We start from the raw sequence: 13,594 nt of genomic DNA, 5'->3' as shown, positions 1-13,594 counted from the left end.
GTTGCAATTATGCCAATGGTACATGGGCGAACAGGTTCAGTGTGAGTGGTAATTGTGGTCCTTCCATTAATTTAAGAGCCATTAACTGGTATTATTGCAGATTCACCTAGTGGCAGAAGTCTGGATTAAAAAAAAACCCAACCAAAAGATCTTGTGCAGTTGCTGTGTCTGAACGCAACAAATCTGCACCTTAAACAACTAATAAAAATAGTCTCACTAGTTGGCCTAGTATAAGAATGTCTTGAATTGGACATTGTTACTTGTTCTTGCTTTAATGGGATCTTTCTGTTGAGTGGACAGTGATAATCTTTACCAAGGAGGAGTAATCCTTGGGTAATGCAGAGGATGAATACAGAGGAAAAGACTACACTAGTACAAATGGTGTAATGACATTGTTTTTGAAAAGGTCCCTGACAGTTTCTTGAATTACTGATTCGGAATGCCAGTAGTCATAGGCTTATATCTGTAGTTTGAAAATACTAATCCTGCAATTTCAAGTAAGGATTATACTTCGGTTCCCTTCTGTTTAAAGGATTGGAACAATTGTATGCTGTTTACTTTGATATAATGTAACATATTGCCAGTCAGTTTGATACATTTAAAAATGTAACTTACTTGCTTTCCTCTTGTTGTTGCAAAAAACCCAAACCAAACCAAACAATCTTTTTCCTTCCAGACTTACCATTTTCTCTCTTTATTTTTATTAATAGATTATGGTGCATCTGTGTTGTCTCTATTCACATTCTTCTTCTTTTATCCTATGCTATGTGTTGTAGACACACTCCTAACATGTCCCTCAACCCCCTGTGTTGGGGCTTGAAGTGCGGTGGCCTCATTGGGCAATATAAGCTGCCTTGTGCAGACCTGTGCCAGGAAGAAGTTTCCCAAGGCCAGCTCTGGAGCTGTAATGGACATTTTAGGTTTCTTCAGCAGCTTGAAAGGCCTATACCAGCAAGGAGAGTCTTTCCCAGGGTTCTTTAACAGTTTTCACTTAAGCCTTTTCATTGTGTTTTAGCTGCCACAGGGAGTTCTGAGCTGCCACAGAGGCACTAGCTCTGTCTGTAGATTTAGGAAGGTAGCACTGTGGTTACACTTGATTAATGTTTAGTAAGTTCTCTTTGCTGGAAGAGATAGACACTTCTTATTTGTAATGAATTCTTTGATTCTTCAGAACCCTTGAATGCTTCCTATTTTACGTGAGGAGGTGCATTTCTCAAGCTGTGCCTTGTTAACAGGCTGGTGAATGACAAAGAATTGGAACTAGAGCTTAGGAAGCTTGCCCTATTCTCTTCACTCCCTGTTTTTTTCCCAAAGAAGGGTAGAGTGAAGCCTATCAGCGGGACACAATATTATGTTTATTTAATTTATATGTTTCCCTTTTGGATATTTCTAGGCAGCAACTGTTCGAGTTGGTCTTGGATTCACCACCAGTTTCTCCTTCAACAAACTATACCAAATATTCTGCTGGCAAAGGTCATGCTGCGGGTTCCGTGGTGGGTTCAGTATTAAAACAAGACAAACAACTTATAGACCATTTCTTGATAAAGGAAAACACTCAGACCCCTAAAAGGAGATCTGTAGCTGCTGAGGTGGAATATAAAGGTTGCAACAACGAACAAGAAAGAGATAATAGACGTTGTAATTCTGCAGAGACTCATGATGTGGTCAGTGAAGGGATGGCAGCCACAAGTCCTGAAGGCATGAGAAATCTTGAGAAACCCTGTACATCTGTAATGAAAGTAATTACAAAAGGTGAGTTGCCTATGTTGTCTTTCTCATTCCATGCTTCAGTTTGCTGTATTCACCAAAATCTTCTACCCTGTTTGTTGCCAATATCAGATATATGCTGCATGCCTTAATTAATTTTTATTAATTAATTAAAATGCTTAATTAATCTTTCTGTATTACTTTGAGATGAAAGGTACATTTACATTCTGCTATATTTAACTGGATGTGCTTCATCCAGAGGGCTGCATTATTGGGACATCTTTGGGTTTGTTTACATTGCAAGAAAAAACCCATGGCTGGCCCATGCCAGCTGACTCAGGCTTGCAGGACTTGGGCTAAGGGGCTGCTTAATTGCACTGTACACATTCAGGCTTAGTCAGGAGTCTGGGCTCTGCAGCCAGAACCCAAACATCTATGCCACAATTAAACAGCCCTTTAGTCTGAACCCCATGAGTCCAAGTCAGCTGGCACAGGACAGCCCCGGGTGTATAACTGCAGTGTGGACATACCCTTTGAGGGTACTGAATGGTATTGGCGGCTGCTGCTTAATCAGGATGATGTTGCATTAAAAACATACTTCATGGGGGGACTTGGGCCAGCGCCAAATGATTACAATGTAATTCAACTCTGAGGAAGTTATTAGTAAAAACAAAGGCTTTTTTCTCTCGCCAGCATCTACTGAGCCTAAAGTTGTTACAAAGGAGACTATTATTTCTGATGCCATGTTGGGAGTTGAACCATAAATCTCAGATACAATAATATGCTGTGTAGAGTTAGTTTATTGTACTTCTGTCTTGGCTAAGGCATTTCTGATTTGAAATACCGATTCAGGAGCCAGTGGGTACTACCAAAAGTGTGATCACACAACTATCTTTTAGAGTGGTAGCTTTGTTAGTCTGTATCAGCAAAAAGGAGGAGTACTTGTGGCACTTTAGAGACTAACAAATTTATTTGGGCATAAGCTTTCGTGGGCTAACGGTAACTTTTTACAAATATATGCTTGGGGGAACATAAACACATGAGTTCATTTAAGATGATCTCTGCTGTAGGTGGAGGGGGGAGCATGTCTTACTGGCAGAGCAGGAGATTTTGGATCAGTTCTGGGTTATGCTATGGCTAAGTCACATAACCTCTCTCTGCCTCAGTTACCCCTATGAAAAATGAGGTTAATACTTGTCTTCGTCGCAGGGCTCCTGTAAGGCACAGTTAATTAATGAATATGTGAAAGTAGTCCTTTTGAAATCCTTGGATTAAGGAAGTGCTACATGAGTATGAAGTATTAGCATAATTTATTATTAATCAGAATTTAAGAACAATTTCCTTACTGGGAGTTGAAATAATTCAAACTAAGTAAACTCACAGTTATGCACAATTCCAGTGGCATAGAAGCCCAAATATTGTTACCCCTATATTTGCAGTATTCATTAGCTAGTACCTTATAGCAAACAAACGAAACATATAAGCTCTGTCAGGGTAGAAGATTCTGCTCAAAATATTGAAAAAGGTAGAAATAAATGTTTTAGAAATGGAAGTGATTACCTTTTTAGTATTTGTCTGGGTGGATGTGCCAAATTTCTAAAAAGAAAAACTAGAATTCTATGTTTGATTCTCCGTAAATAACAATTGTATTTTTCATATAAAAATATTTGGCTTTGCTGTAAGTAATGAACAAGCTTTTAAAAACACATCAAGTTGCCCTTTATTTTATTTTCAGTAGATTGTCCTGTGTGTGGGGTTGCTATTCCAGAGCAGTATATAAACAGACACTTAGATAGTTGTTTGACAAGAGATGAGAAGAAGGACGGCCTCAGAAGGTAAGAAACTTAAATCTAAGAACTGGTATGTGAATTTGACCAGTTGCTGCTACTTTTGGAGTGAGAAGCTTGCAGTGATATAATAGTGAACTGTCTTCTTGCTTCTCTGTTACGTGCTATGGATATTGAAGTTGCTATGTAAATAACGATGGTGGTTTTCTTCTCTCAACATGATACATTCAGCACCAATCTTATTTCTTTTCTAGTAATTTATTCAGACTTTTATACTGGTAGGAAATTTGGTTAAATTTTATAGGTTTTATGTTGAGTTTAGTCTTGTACGTTAGTGTCTCTGTAGTTCTGGTCATTGAAATTCTATCTAGATGGGTTTTCTCTTCATTTTTCAATGGATTAGAAGGGGCCCTTACTTCAAATTTTCCTCTTTAAAGCTCTGATATTGAGCCAAAAAGCAGGTGTTCCACAAGCTCTCAAGTTAAAAAGTAAAATGTACAATCTCCTGCTTTCAGGGGAGGGGTCTCAACTGGATCGGGTGCAGCTTGGTCTTTAAAGTCCTGATACTGCAAAGACTTGTGTACATGCTTTATTTTATGCATGCATCCCAGAGCCAGTGTTCTGTTACAAGTACCCTCCTAATGATGTCCCACTTTTGCCCTCTTCACATCAGTGATGTGGAGTCTTCTCCCTCATTGTTGTCAATTATCTAAACTGAGCAGGAATATTATCCTCCACTGTTACAGATCATTGAGCCATGCAGAAATTTCTCTGCATGCACCTCTGACATTCTAATTGTATTTCCAGAGTCCTCTGACCCCTCTCCACTTCCTCTTGCTGAGTCCTGTGCTGTGACAGTTTTCCAACTATAGAATGCTATGTATGGTGTTAGGATATAAATATTCAGGCCTGTCTGCAAAGGCCTGTACTTTAAGAATTTAGGTGTATTCTTATCACTTGGCGAGTTAGAGGTATAAAAGAAAGAATCAAAATCACTGTCTGCCAGTGTAAGGTCCTTCTCTTACTGTGACAGTCTGAGGCCCTGTTCTTAGGCTAAGGCCTTTGGCTAAGCAACAGAAGCAGCCATAAGCTGGGAAGCGACCAGTCACATCCTCACATTCCAAACTAGTCACATTGAAAGAAGGTGCTATTGGGCTGTTAGGAATACACTCCTGTCCTGATAATGCCTGTCACCTCCAGAGAAAGGGAAAAGGAAACTTAGTTTGATAGCATCCTGTCTGGCAAGAACTCACTTATCAATAGCTGGGATGTGAAATCCTCACTTCTGTATTGTTTTGTCATTATAGTTCCCACTTTGCTATTGTTTGTCTGTATAATCTCTGTCTGGTTCTGTGATTGTTCCTGTCTGCTGTATAATTAATTTTGCTGGTGTAAACTAATTAAGGTGGTGGGATATAATTGGTTACATAATCATGTTACAATATGTTAGGATTGGTTAGTTAAATTTCGGGAAAATGATTGGTTAAGGTATAGCTAAGCAGAACTCAAGTTTTACTATATAGTCTGCAGTCAATTAGGAAGTGAGTGGCTGGGTGTGGAGAGGGGAAATGGGAACAGGGAATGGGGGTGGGGAAATTGGAACCATGTTTGCTAAGGGCAGGAATGGGAACAGGGACACAGGTGTAAGGCTCTGTGGTGTCAGAGCTGGGAAGGGGGACACTAAGGAAGGAAACTGGAATCATGCTTGCTGGAAGTTCACCCCAGTAAACATCGAATTGCTTGCACCTTTGGACTTCGGGTATTGTTGCTCTCTGTTCATGCGAGAAGGACCAGGGAAGTAAGCGGGTGAAGGAATAAGCCCCCTAACGTATGGCTCCCTCCAGAGACATCTTCAAACAGTGCCTTGTTATTGCCAGAAGCAAGTTGCTGGAGGACAAGTGCTTCCTCCCATCCAATTTCTGAGCACTGTTTCTAGACCTTGCTGGCCCAGGATCGAACACTGGATCTCTGACACATGCTGTTGTGCCAGTACTGAAAGTGATTTTATGTCTGCTTTATTCAGTGCAGGTTTAAACTTGTTTTCTGCATTCTCATGCTTTCTATAACAAAATCTGCAAGCTGAAGTGTTTGCAAGTGAATAATGGCATTAAAAGTTGGAATTGAGTTGAAAGACTTTGTGCTCTATTCTGCTGCTCAGTGAGATTATGGTTGTTTTCTCGTGCCTTCTTTGACAAATGAGAAAATGGGCTAAATTTTCATTTTGTTTGCTAGATCCAAGATTTTAAATACAGAACTCTTGTGGTTTTCAAGAGAACAGCTAATTGTGTGTGTTAGTGTGGCCATTGCTGTCAAGAAGACAATGACAAACAATCGTAACCAGTCTTATTGCCACAGGAGTGTACTGTGCAGCTCCAAACAGGTGCTAACATCTTATTGTTTTGACAGGTTGTTGACCTTTAGCTAATTCTTTATTAGTTGCAGTTGTTAAGTGCTCATGGCAAGTGCATGGTTGAAACACACTTTCCCTTTAGAATATAAAGAATTTACACTTTTTTGTATAATTTGATTTATTTTCATCTAGACTTCTCAGAGTTTAAAAAGGTGTCCAAGAAGGTGTTTGTCATGATGGATTAGTTCCTGTGGAATTAAGCATGAATTTTGAAATATTTTTATTTTTTGCCATAACACTTTTTTAGATTTCTGTAGCACTTCGTATGTTTTTAGTTCCTCTCTGAGAAATTTGCTCAGTTTCTGCTTGTCCTTAATTTAAGGTCATATTGAATGCTGTATTAAGAAGTGTCTGATATTTCAGTGAGGCTAGTTATTTAGTTTCAGATTGCACACAGGAGATCAATAATTATAGATAAGTACGACTTTAGAAATTTAGAAATTTTTTTAAACAAAACATCTGTAGAGATCCAACATTCCAGTGGAATAGCTGGCATTATCAGGCAGCTGTCTTTGGCCCCGTGCTGTTCTCAGTCCACTACATCATGCAGCCTGTACGTTACAATAGGTGTTAAACTTTTGCAGAGCTTTGAGAAGTTTTAATTCAATAAAAAGTTTGTTCCCCAATAGAATCTTAAACAGCTCTCTTTTCTTGAAAGTAATTGGGAGGAAATGCATCTTTTTACCAGATGTGCTACAGTGATTACAAGAGATTAAAGTAAAGTAATTAGGGTTGTCATGAAAACCTGTTTTGTAGTAAGTTTAAATTTATTTTCAGTATTATGAGCTAAAATTGCTTGGAAAATACACCTTTCAAATGAAAAATAAACTATCTTTTACTCTAGAGGTAGAAAGCTGTTACATTAAGTTTGGCTCTCTACATTAGACATAAATTTCTGCAAAGGGGTTGTATTCTGCTTCAGAAAAGAAAAGCATCTGCAACTGTTGTGTTTTCTTTCAGAGTGGTAGCTGTGTTAGTCTGTATCCGCAAAAAAAACCCGAGGCGTACTTGTGGCACCTTAAAGACTAACAAATTTATTTGGGCATAAGCTTTCTTGGGCTAAAACCCACTTACAGACAGCCCCCCAACCTGAAGCAAATACTCATCAGCAACGACGCAACAAAAACACTAACCCAGGAACCTATCCTTGCAACAAAGCCCGTTGCCAACTCTGTCCACATATCTATTCAAGGGACACCATACAGGACCTAATCACATCAGCCACACTATCAGAGGCTCGTTCACCTGCACATCTACCAATGTGTGTTGTGCCAGCAATGCCCCTTTGCCATGTACATTGGCCAAACCGGACAATCTCTCTGAAAAAGAATAAATGGACACAAATCAGACCTCAAGAATTATAACATTCAAAAACCAGTCGGAGAACACCTCAACCTCCCTGGTCACTCAATTTCAGACCTAAAAGTCGTAATTCTCCAACAAAAAAAACTTCAAAAACAGACTCCAAGAAACTGCAGAATTGGAATTAATTTGCAAACTGGACACCATTAACTTAGGCTTGAATAAAGACTGGGAGTGGAAGGGTCATTACACTAAGTAAAAACTATTTCCCCATGCTAATTTTTTTCCCCCTGCTGTTACTCACACCTTTCTTGTCAACTGTTTGAAATGGGCCATCCTGATTATCACTACAAAAGGGTTTTTTTCTCCCCTGCTGATAATAGCCCACCTTAACTGATTGGTCTTGTTACAGTTGGTGTGGCAACACCCATTTTTTTTTTCATGTTCTCTGTGTATCTATATCTTCCTACTGTATTTTTCACTGCACTGATGAAGTGGGTTTTAGCCCATGAAAGCTTTGCCCAAATAAATTTGTTAGTCTCTAAGGTGCCACAAGTACTCCTCGTCTTTTTTGTTCTTTTCTTGTATCACTAGCACAAGATTATTTAAATTGAAGATTAGCTAGGAATTAGTATGGGTCACTAGCCAAATCTAATCAGCTCAGGTACAAATTTCACCATTAAGGTGACCTGAGCATACATTTGCAGTTTTATGCATTCTCTGTCTCCAAGATTATGAGTAGAGAGAATGTTACGCTCATTCAAATATGTAAATGTTTCACTGAGCCTTCCGATTTCTACTATTTCCTGTAATTAAGCCATTTCCCCTGTGCTACGGCAGAATGGATGTCTTCACATTCTTATTTCACACTAGGCAATGTCAGGAAGTGGAGTTCTTTGTAGGAGGTAATTAATTGGGATAGCACTATTAATTTTCTTAATATAATTTGGCACCTACAAATTTGCTTTCAGGATAGTTATTTGATGGTTTTTTCCTTGGAGTATTTCTTTCAGGAAACTGGAAAGTTTTCTAACACAAATCTATGTTGTGACCTTTTAAAATCTCAGTAACTATGCAATTAAGGCACAGCTAGCATTTGGATGGAATACCTAGAAGCTGAATTCCCTCTAAGTCCATGCTGAACTTAGGCCTCAGGGTAGCAGCTGATATGAATTTGAAGTCTTCACCCATTATAGCTATTAAAGATTCTGTGGTGCTTGTTACAAGAGATGGAGGTGTTCACCCCAATTTCCTGAGCAAATTTAAACTAGAGTAAGTGCATTCTGTATATTTAAAATCCCCCCCTCCCCCCCCCGCTTTAGATGGGTAAGGTGTTCTCACTTCGTAGGGATGTTACTGTCGGTACTGCATTGCACCCTAGAGGTAGCAATATTTCAGTAGTGGGTCATATGATTCTTATACGTGTTACATGTAAAGTGCTTTGAGATCCTTCTGGATGAAAAGCACTATAGAACTATAAGTCATTGCTTGGTTTCCTGCTATACAAGACAGAATTTCTTGGTTTTTCATTGGTTTACTTTTTCTCCTGCAGTTCTGGTCACAAAAGGAAGTGCCTGCCTAAAGTCGTTTACAACTTACTTTCTGACCGTGATCTGAAGAAGAAGCTAAAGGAACATGGGCTGTCTAGCCAAGGAACGAGGCAACAGCTTATTAAAAGACATCAAGAATTTGTGCATATGCATAATGCTCAATGTGATTCTTTAAATCCCAAATCAGGTAGGATGGCAAAGCTATAATGTTTTCTCCTAGAGTTCCTAATACATTTTAAGAAATTCTCTCTCTCTTTCTCTATCCTGTGAGAAACTGAATTAGCTTTCAGAGTAGGAGCAAGACAGTTTGGGTCCTTGTAGAATAACATGGGGATTTGGAGAATTTGCATTAATCATATAAAAAGTGACCTATGAAGCTAACATTGCAAAATTAGTTGACACACATACTGGGAGAGCATCCAGCACAAACAATTTGTAACTTAACGTTATTAAAAAAAGCCTCGTCTTTTCCACTGACGCTTCCTAGTTTGCTCAATGAATTCCAAAATGTTTTGTGGCACTGCTGGTACTGCACATGAATAATGATGTTGGGGTGTCTCCAGATTAACTCTTTGGGTCATCACTAGCAAGCTAGGAAATATCAGAGGGTTTTAAGAATGCCAGTGGAAAGGATTAATAATTATTTCTGTGTTGAATTTCTCTCATCTTGTTCAGTGGGGCATTCTGTATATATTGTTGCGTTTAATTTCAATTTTAGACTTATAAAGAGGAGATGATGTGGAGTGTGTGAAATTAATGAGTAAGAAAGTGCATTGCTATGGAGAATTTTTCCATCAATATAGATATGTGGCTTTGCTGCAGTATAATTAACTGTAACCATAGATCTCTCTAAACAGTTTCCTTTGCTTTGTTCAGAAATGGAACTCGTTCTAACATCTAATGAAATTACAGAGTAAATTTATTCTTTAAGCAACAAACCACTGTTTGTCTGGTGTGGGTTGCATTCTCCTTAAATAGTGCCATGTGTGGGACATGAATGAAATGCAACCAAGCCTTCCAATCTCTACAAGGGCGTGTTGGCTCTCTTGGATTTCTTCTGGCTTTATAGGCAGCATGACCCTTGTTGTTTCTGTGTAGTGCATGTGAGTTAGAGGGAAGCAACTGTATCTGTATCTGTTACATATACAAAACAATTGGCACAATGGTATAGAAAGAATTTAGTGTAGTTCAAGCCCCAAAGGTAACTGTCAAAAATAATATCTTGATATAATTTATAAAAAGTTATGTCTTTTCCAAAACCGACTGTTTGCTGTCACACATTTAATTTCTGTTTTTATTATTATACTTGTGTTCCCCGGGGTTCTTTCAACCCAAAGCTCTTGGTAACTTACTCTGTGCGAGGTTGTGTCAGGAAACAAATCGGGGGAGACACCGCCGTCCGACCGATAGATGGCTAGCATAAACAGGACAACACGAGTGTTTTCACTTAAAGCTAAACTTTACTTAGTCTCAAGCACTTACATATGTCCGCAACAGGTTAGTAAAACACCCCCAATCCTCGATAATTACCAAAGCTGAGTGTGGCTCTCGAGTGGCACAGCGGTAGCCTGTCTGGATTGTCCCAAATCTGTAGTGAGGAAAGGACTGATGGCTAATTTATAATCTGATCTATTAGAAATGTCTGCCTTTTAATCAGCGAATACCTGTATCCCATACCACCTAAATACCTGGAAAAAATGTTGAACTCCAACCTAAGTTCTCATGCAGAGATATAATGTGCACCAGAATAGAAACTGATGTAAAACTCTTTGCAGCAATATGTTTGTTACATTTGTGAATGAGCCCAGATTGCATAGTTGGAATATTCTGATGGTGGGACCAGTCAGAAAACCAGAAATAATTCATACATTTTTTAAAATAAAACAAGTAGGGGTAATACCATTATGCCTTCTTCTGTCTCCTTGTGGAAACACGATTATGGGACAAACTTTTGAGCAGGGGGAAACAAAATATTATACCAAAGAATACCGCTTCATTTGTCTGATATGACTGTTTACATATCTCCATAAATGTGCATAGCAATTTGCAGTAGCTAAGTAACTATAACTAAATGCAAAGAATGAAACGTAAGCCTTGAAGAGCGAGCTTGCACTCTGAAGATAACAATAGATGCAACATAGGGCTTGTCTACACTGTGATGTCGACGAAATTTTGTCTTTCACGGTGTCATAAATATAAAGGGAAGGGTAACCACCTTTCTGCATACAGTGCTATAAAATCCCTCCTGGCCAGAGGCAAAACCCTTTCACCTGTAAAGGGTTAAGAAGCTAAGATAACATCACTGGCACCTGACCAAAATGACCAATGAGGAGATAAGATACTTTCAAAGCTGCAGGGGGGGGGGGGGAATAAAGGGTTAGACTGTCTGTGTGATGCTGTTGCCGGGAACAGATCAGGAATGCAGCCTCATAACTCCTTAAATTAGTAAGTAATCTAGCTAGAAATGAGTTAGATTTCGTTTTGTTTAATGGCTGGTAAAATAAGCTGTGCTGGATGGAATGGATATTCCTATTTTTGTGTCTTTTTGTAACTTAAGGTTTTGCCTAGAGGGATTCTCTATGTTTTGAATCTGATTACCCTGTAAGGTATTTACCATCCTGATTTTACAGAGGTGATTCTTTTACCTTTTCTTTAATTAAAATTCTTCTTTTAAGAACCTGATTGCTTTTTCATTGTTCTTAAGATCCAAGGATTTGGGTCTGTGTTCACCTGTACAAATTGGTGAGGATTTTTATCAAGCATTCCCCTGGAAAGGGGTGTAGGGCTTGGGGGGATATTTTGGAGGAAGACGTCTCCAAGTGGGCTCTTTTCCTGTTCTTTGTTTAACGTGCTTGGTGGTGGCAGCATACTTCTCAAAGACAAGGCAAAGTTTGTACCTTGGGGAAGTTTTTAACCTAAGCTGGTAAGAATAAGCTTAGGGGGTCTTTCATGTGGGTCCCCACATCTGTACCCTAGAGTTCAGAGTGGGGAAGGGACCTTGACACATGGGTTCTTAAAAAAGCCGACCCCACCCCGCGAAAGACAAAAGTTTTGTTGCTGCAAGTGGCAGTGTGAATCTGGCTTTGTCGGCAGGAGCACTCTGCTACTAAGCTAACGCCGCTCGTGGGCTGGAAGTATTTTGTCAGCATAAGCGCTGACAAAATACCTACAGAGAGCGTTTACACATGCTGACTTTTCGTGACAAGGCTGTGTTGACACAGCCTTGTCGCTAAAAGCTGCTTAGTATAGACAAGCCCATAGCGATTTGGATCTATATAGTTGGGGCTACGGTGATGGTACTGTATGATTCTGTTGGATTTTCAGATGCTTTTAGTAGGACAGGGAAAGTTCACGCACAATAGGGAGACTGTTCTAAGATGAATGGGCTGCCTGGAGGAAGGAGGGCATGGATGGGAACGGATAAATGAGATCGGGAAGTAACTTAGGTGGGTTAGGGAGTAGACAGAGATAAAGACAAGGGGTTGGAATTAAAATTTCTGAAAGTGAGGAGAAGCTTTAACATATTGTGGAATTAAAAAGGGAAGCCAGTACAATGATTGGAGACAGTGTGATATAGTTAGAGATGAATGATGTTGGCAGCTGTGTTAATCCCTGTAGTAGCTTAAATGGAAGAGAGGCTACTTTTTTATTGTTGCTTTTTAGAATTGATTTATAATGGCTATCAGTGTAGTTTAAACCAGCTTTAATTTAACGACCAAATTTATCATTGGTGGTAGTGGGTTACAACTCGCTCTGAAGTGGGAGCAATACTGAATGTGGCCTAATATCTTGTCTTGCTGACAGTTCAGGGCAACACAACACATAGCAAAACTTCTATTTTCATGCATACTTTTCATTCAGACTGACCCTGACCCTGACCCTGTATCTGCAAAAAGAACAGGAGTACTTGTGGCACCTTAGAGACGGTCAGCTTTCATTTAAAACAAACAAACACAAAAATGGTAAGTGAAAACCCGAAGGAAAAGTCTTTTGTATGATGCTGTGGGGGAACAGATTCTCAGTGTACGGTAATGTGCTTAGGAGAGAGGAGCAGGCAATGGCAGTAAAGAGGTAGTCATTCCTTAAAGAAAACACAATTATAAATTGGTTTGTTTACAAAACAACAAATGTGAAGGTGAAAATCCTTTATCTGTCTGCCATAAATCCACAACAGAATTATGGCTCTTTATTTAACTGTGGCATATATATTAATTTTTTGTGTAATGTAATTCCAGTATGCAAAGTTTTTAAAAAGGCAGTTTTTTGAATTGCTTCTGAATAATTATTTTAAGGGACTATGAAATGACTTTCTAGGAATATGATATTGCTCGGAAGAAACTGTAATCCCTGTTACTCAAGAGAAAGTTTGTGTATTCCTGAGCTGCATATACCATATTTTACATATTGAGAGACAGCTTTGCCTTCAGTTTAAGGTTACTGTTATGTATACATAACAAAATGCAAACAGTTTTAAAGGGAAAGTAGGTAGAGATATATACACATGTAATAATTCCTAGTCACTGATATGTACACCTACAAAGTAGCCTATTAAAAAGCATATGCTTTTTCCTCCTGAACAGCTATACTAGATTACTCAGCATGTTTATCAGGAAATCATGAGCCATAGCAGGTTTCTATCTTTTGTATGTAGTCACAAATTTTTTAATCTTGGTCACCTAGTGAAGGTAACTATATATATGTATATGTATATTTAGAAGCCGTATGTCACTGGTAGCAACAAATGAATGGTGCGCTTTTAATTCTACAAAACGCTGGCTAGTGATCCTATAGAAGAAATACACACGTTAGATTTGGGAGCAGTAGTTGTTGTTGTTATT

At 38.9% G+C, this 13,594-nt stretch overlaps 1 protein-coding gene across 12 annotated transcripts in view; it reads left to right on the top strand.

Annotated features, from left to right (window-relative positions):
* RAD18 (RAD18 E3 ubiquitin protein ligase) overlaps positions 1-13,594 on the top strand; it is a 119,930-nt gene that overhangs the window by 19,706 nt on the left and 86,630 nt on the right. For 7 of the 12 annotated variants that reach the window (XR_005226079.2, XM_037903695.2, XM_037903701.2 and 4 more), the window contains exons 5-7: positions 1,394-1,752; positions 3,443-3,542; positions 8,759-8,943. Coding sequence is in view for 11 of the 12 variants with exons in the window: in XM_037903695.2 (XP_037759623.1) it covers positions 1,394-1,752; positions 3,443-3,542; positions 8,759-8,943 (644 nt within the window). In the remaining variant the exon portion in view is untranslated. The remainder of the gene's footprint in view (positions 1-1,393; positions 1,753-3,442; positions 3,543-8,758; positions 8,944-13,594) is intronic. The other 5 variants (XM_043550880.1, XM_037903696.2, XM_043550879.1 and 2 more) reach the window with 2 other exon arrangements.

This window comes from Chelonia mydas, chromosome 7 (assembly GCF_015237465.2).
Source record: "Chelonia mydas isolate rCheMyd1 chromosome 7, rCheMyd1.pri.v2, whole genome shotgun sequence".
Lineage (NCBI taxonomy): Eukaryota > Metazoa > Chordata > Testudines > Cheloniidae > Chelonia > Chelonia mydas.
Note: the sequence above shows the minus strand (reverse complement) of the source record. Positions and strands in the feature narration are given on the sequence as shown.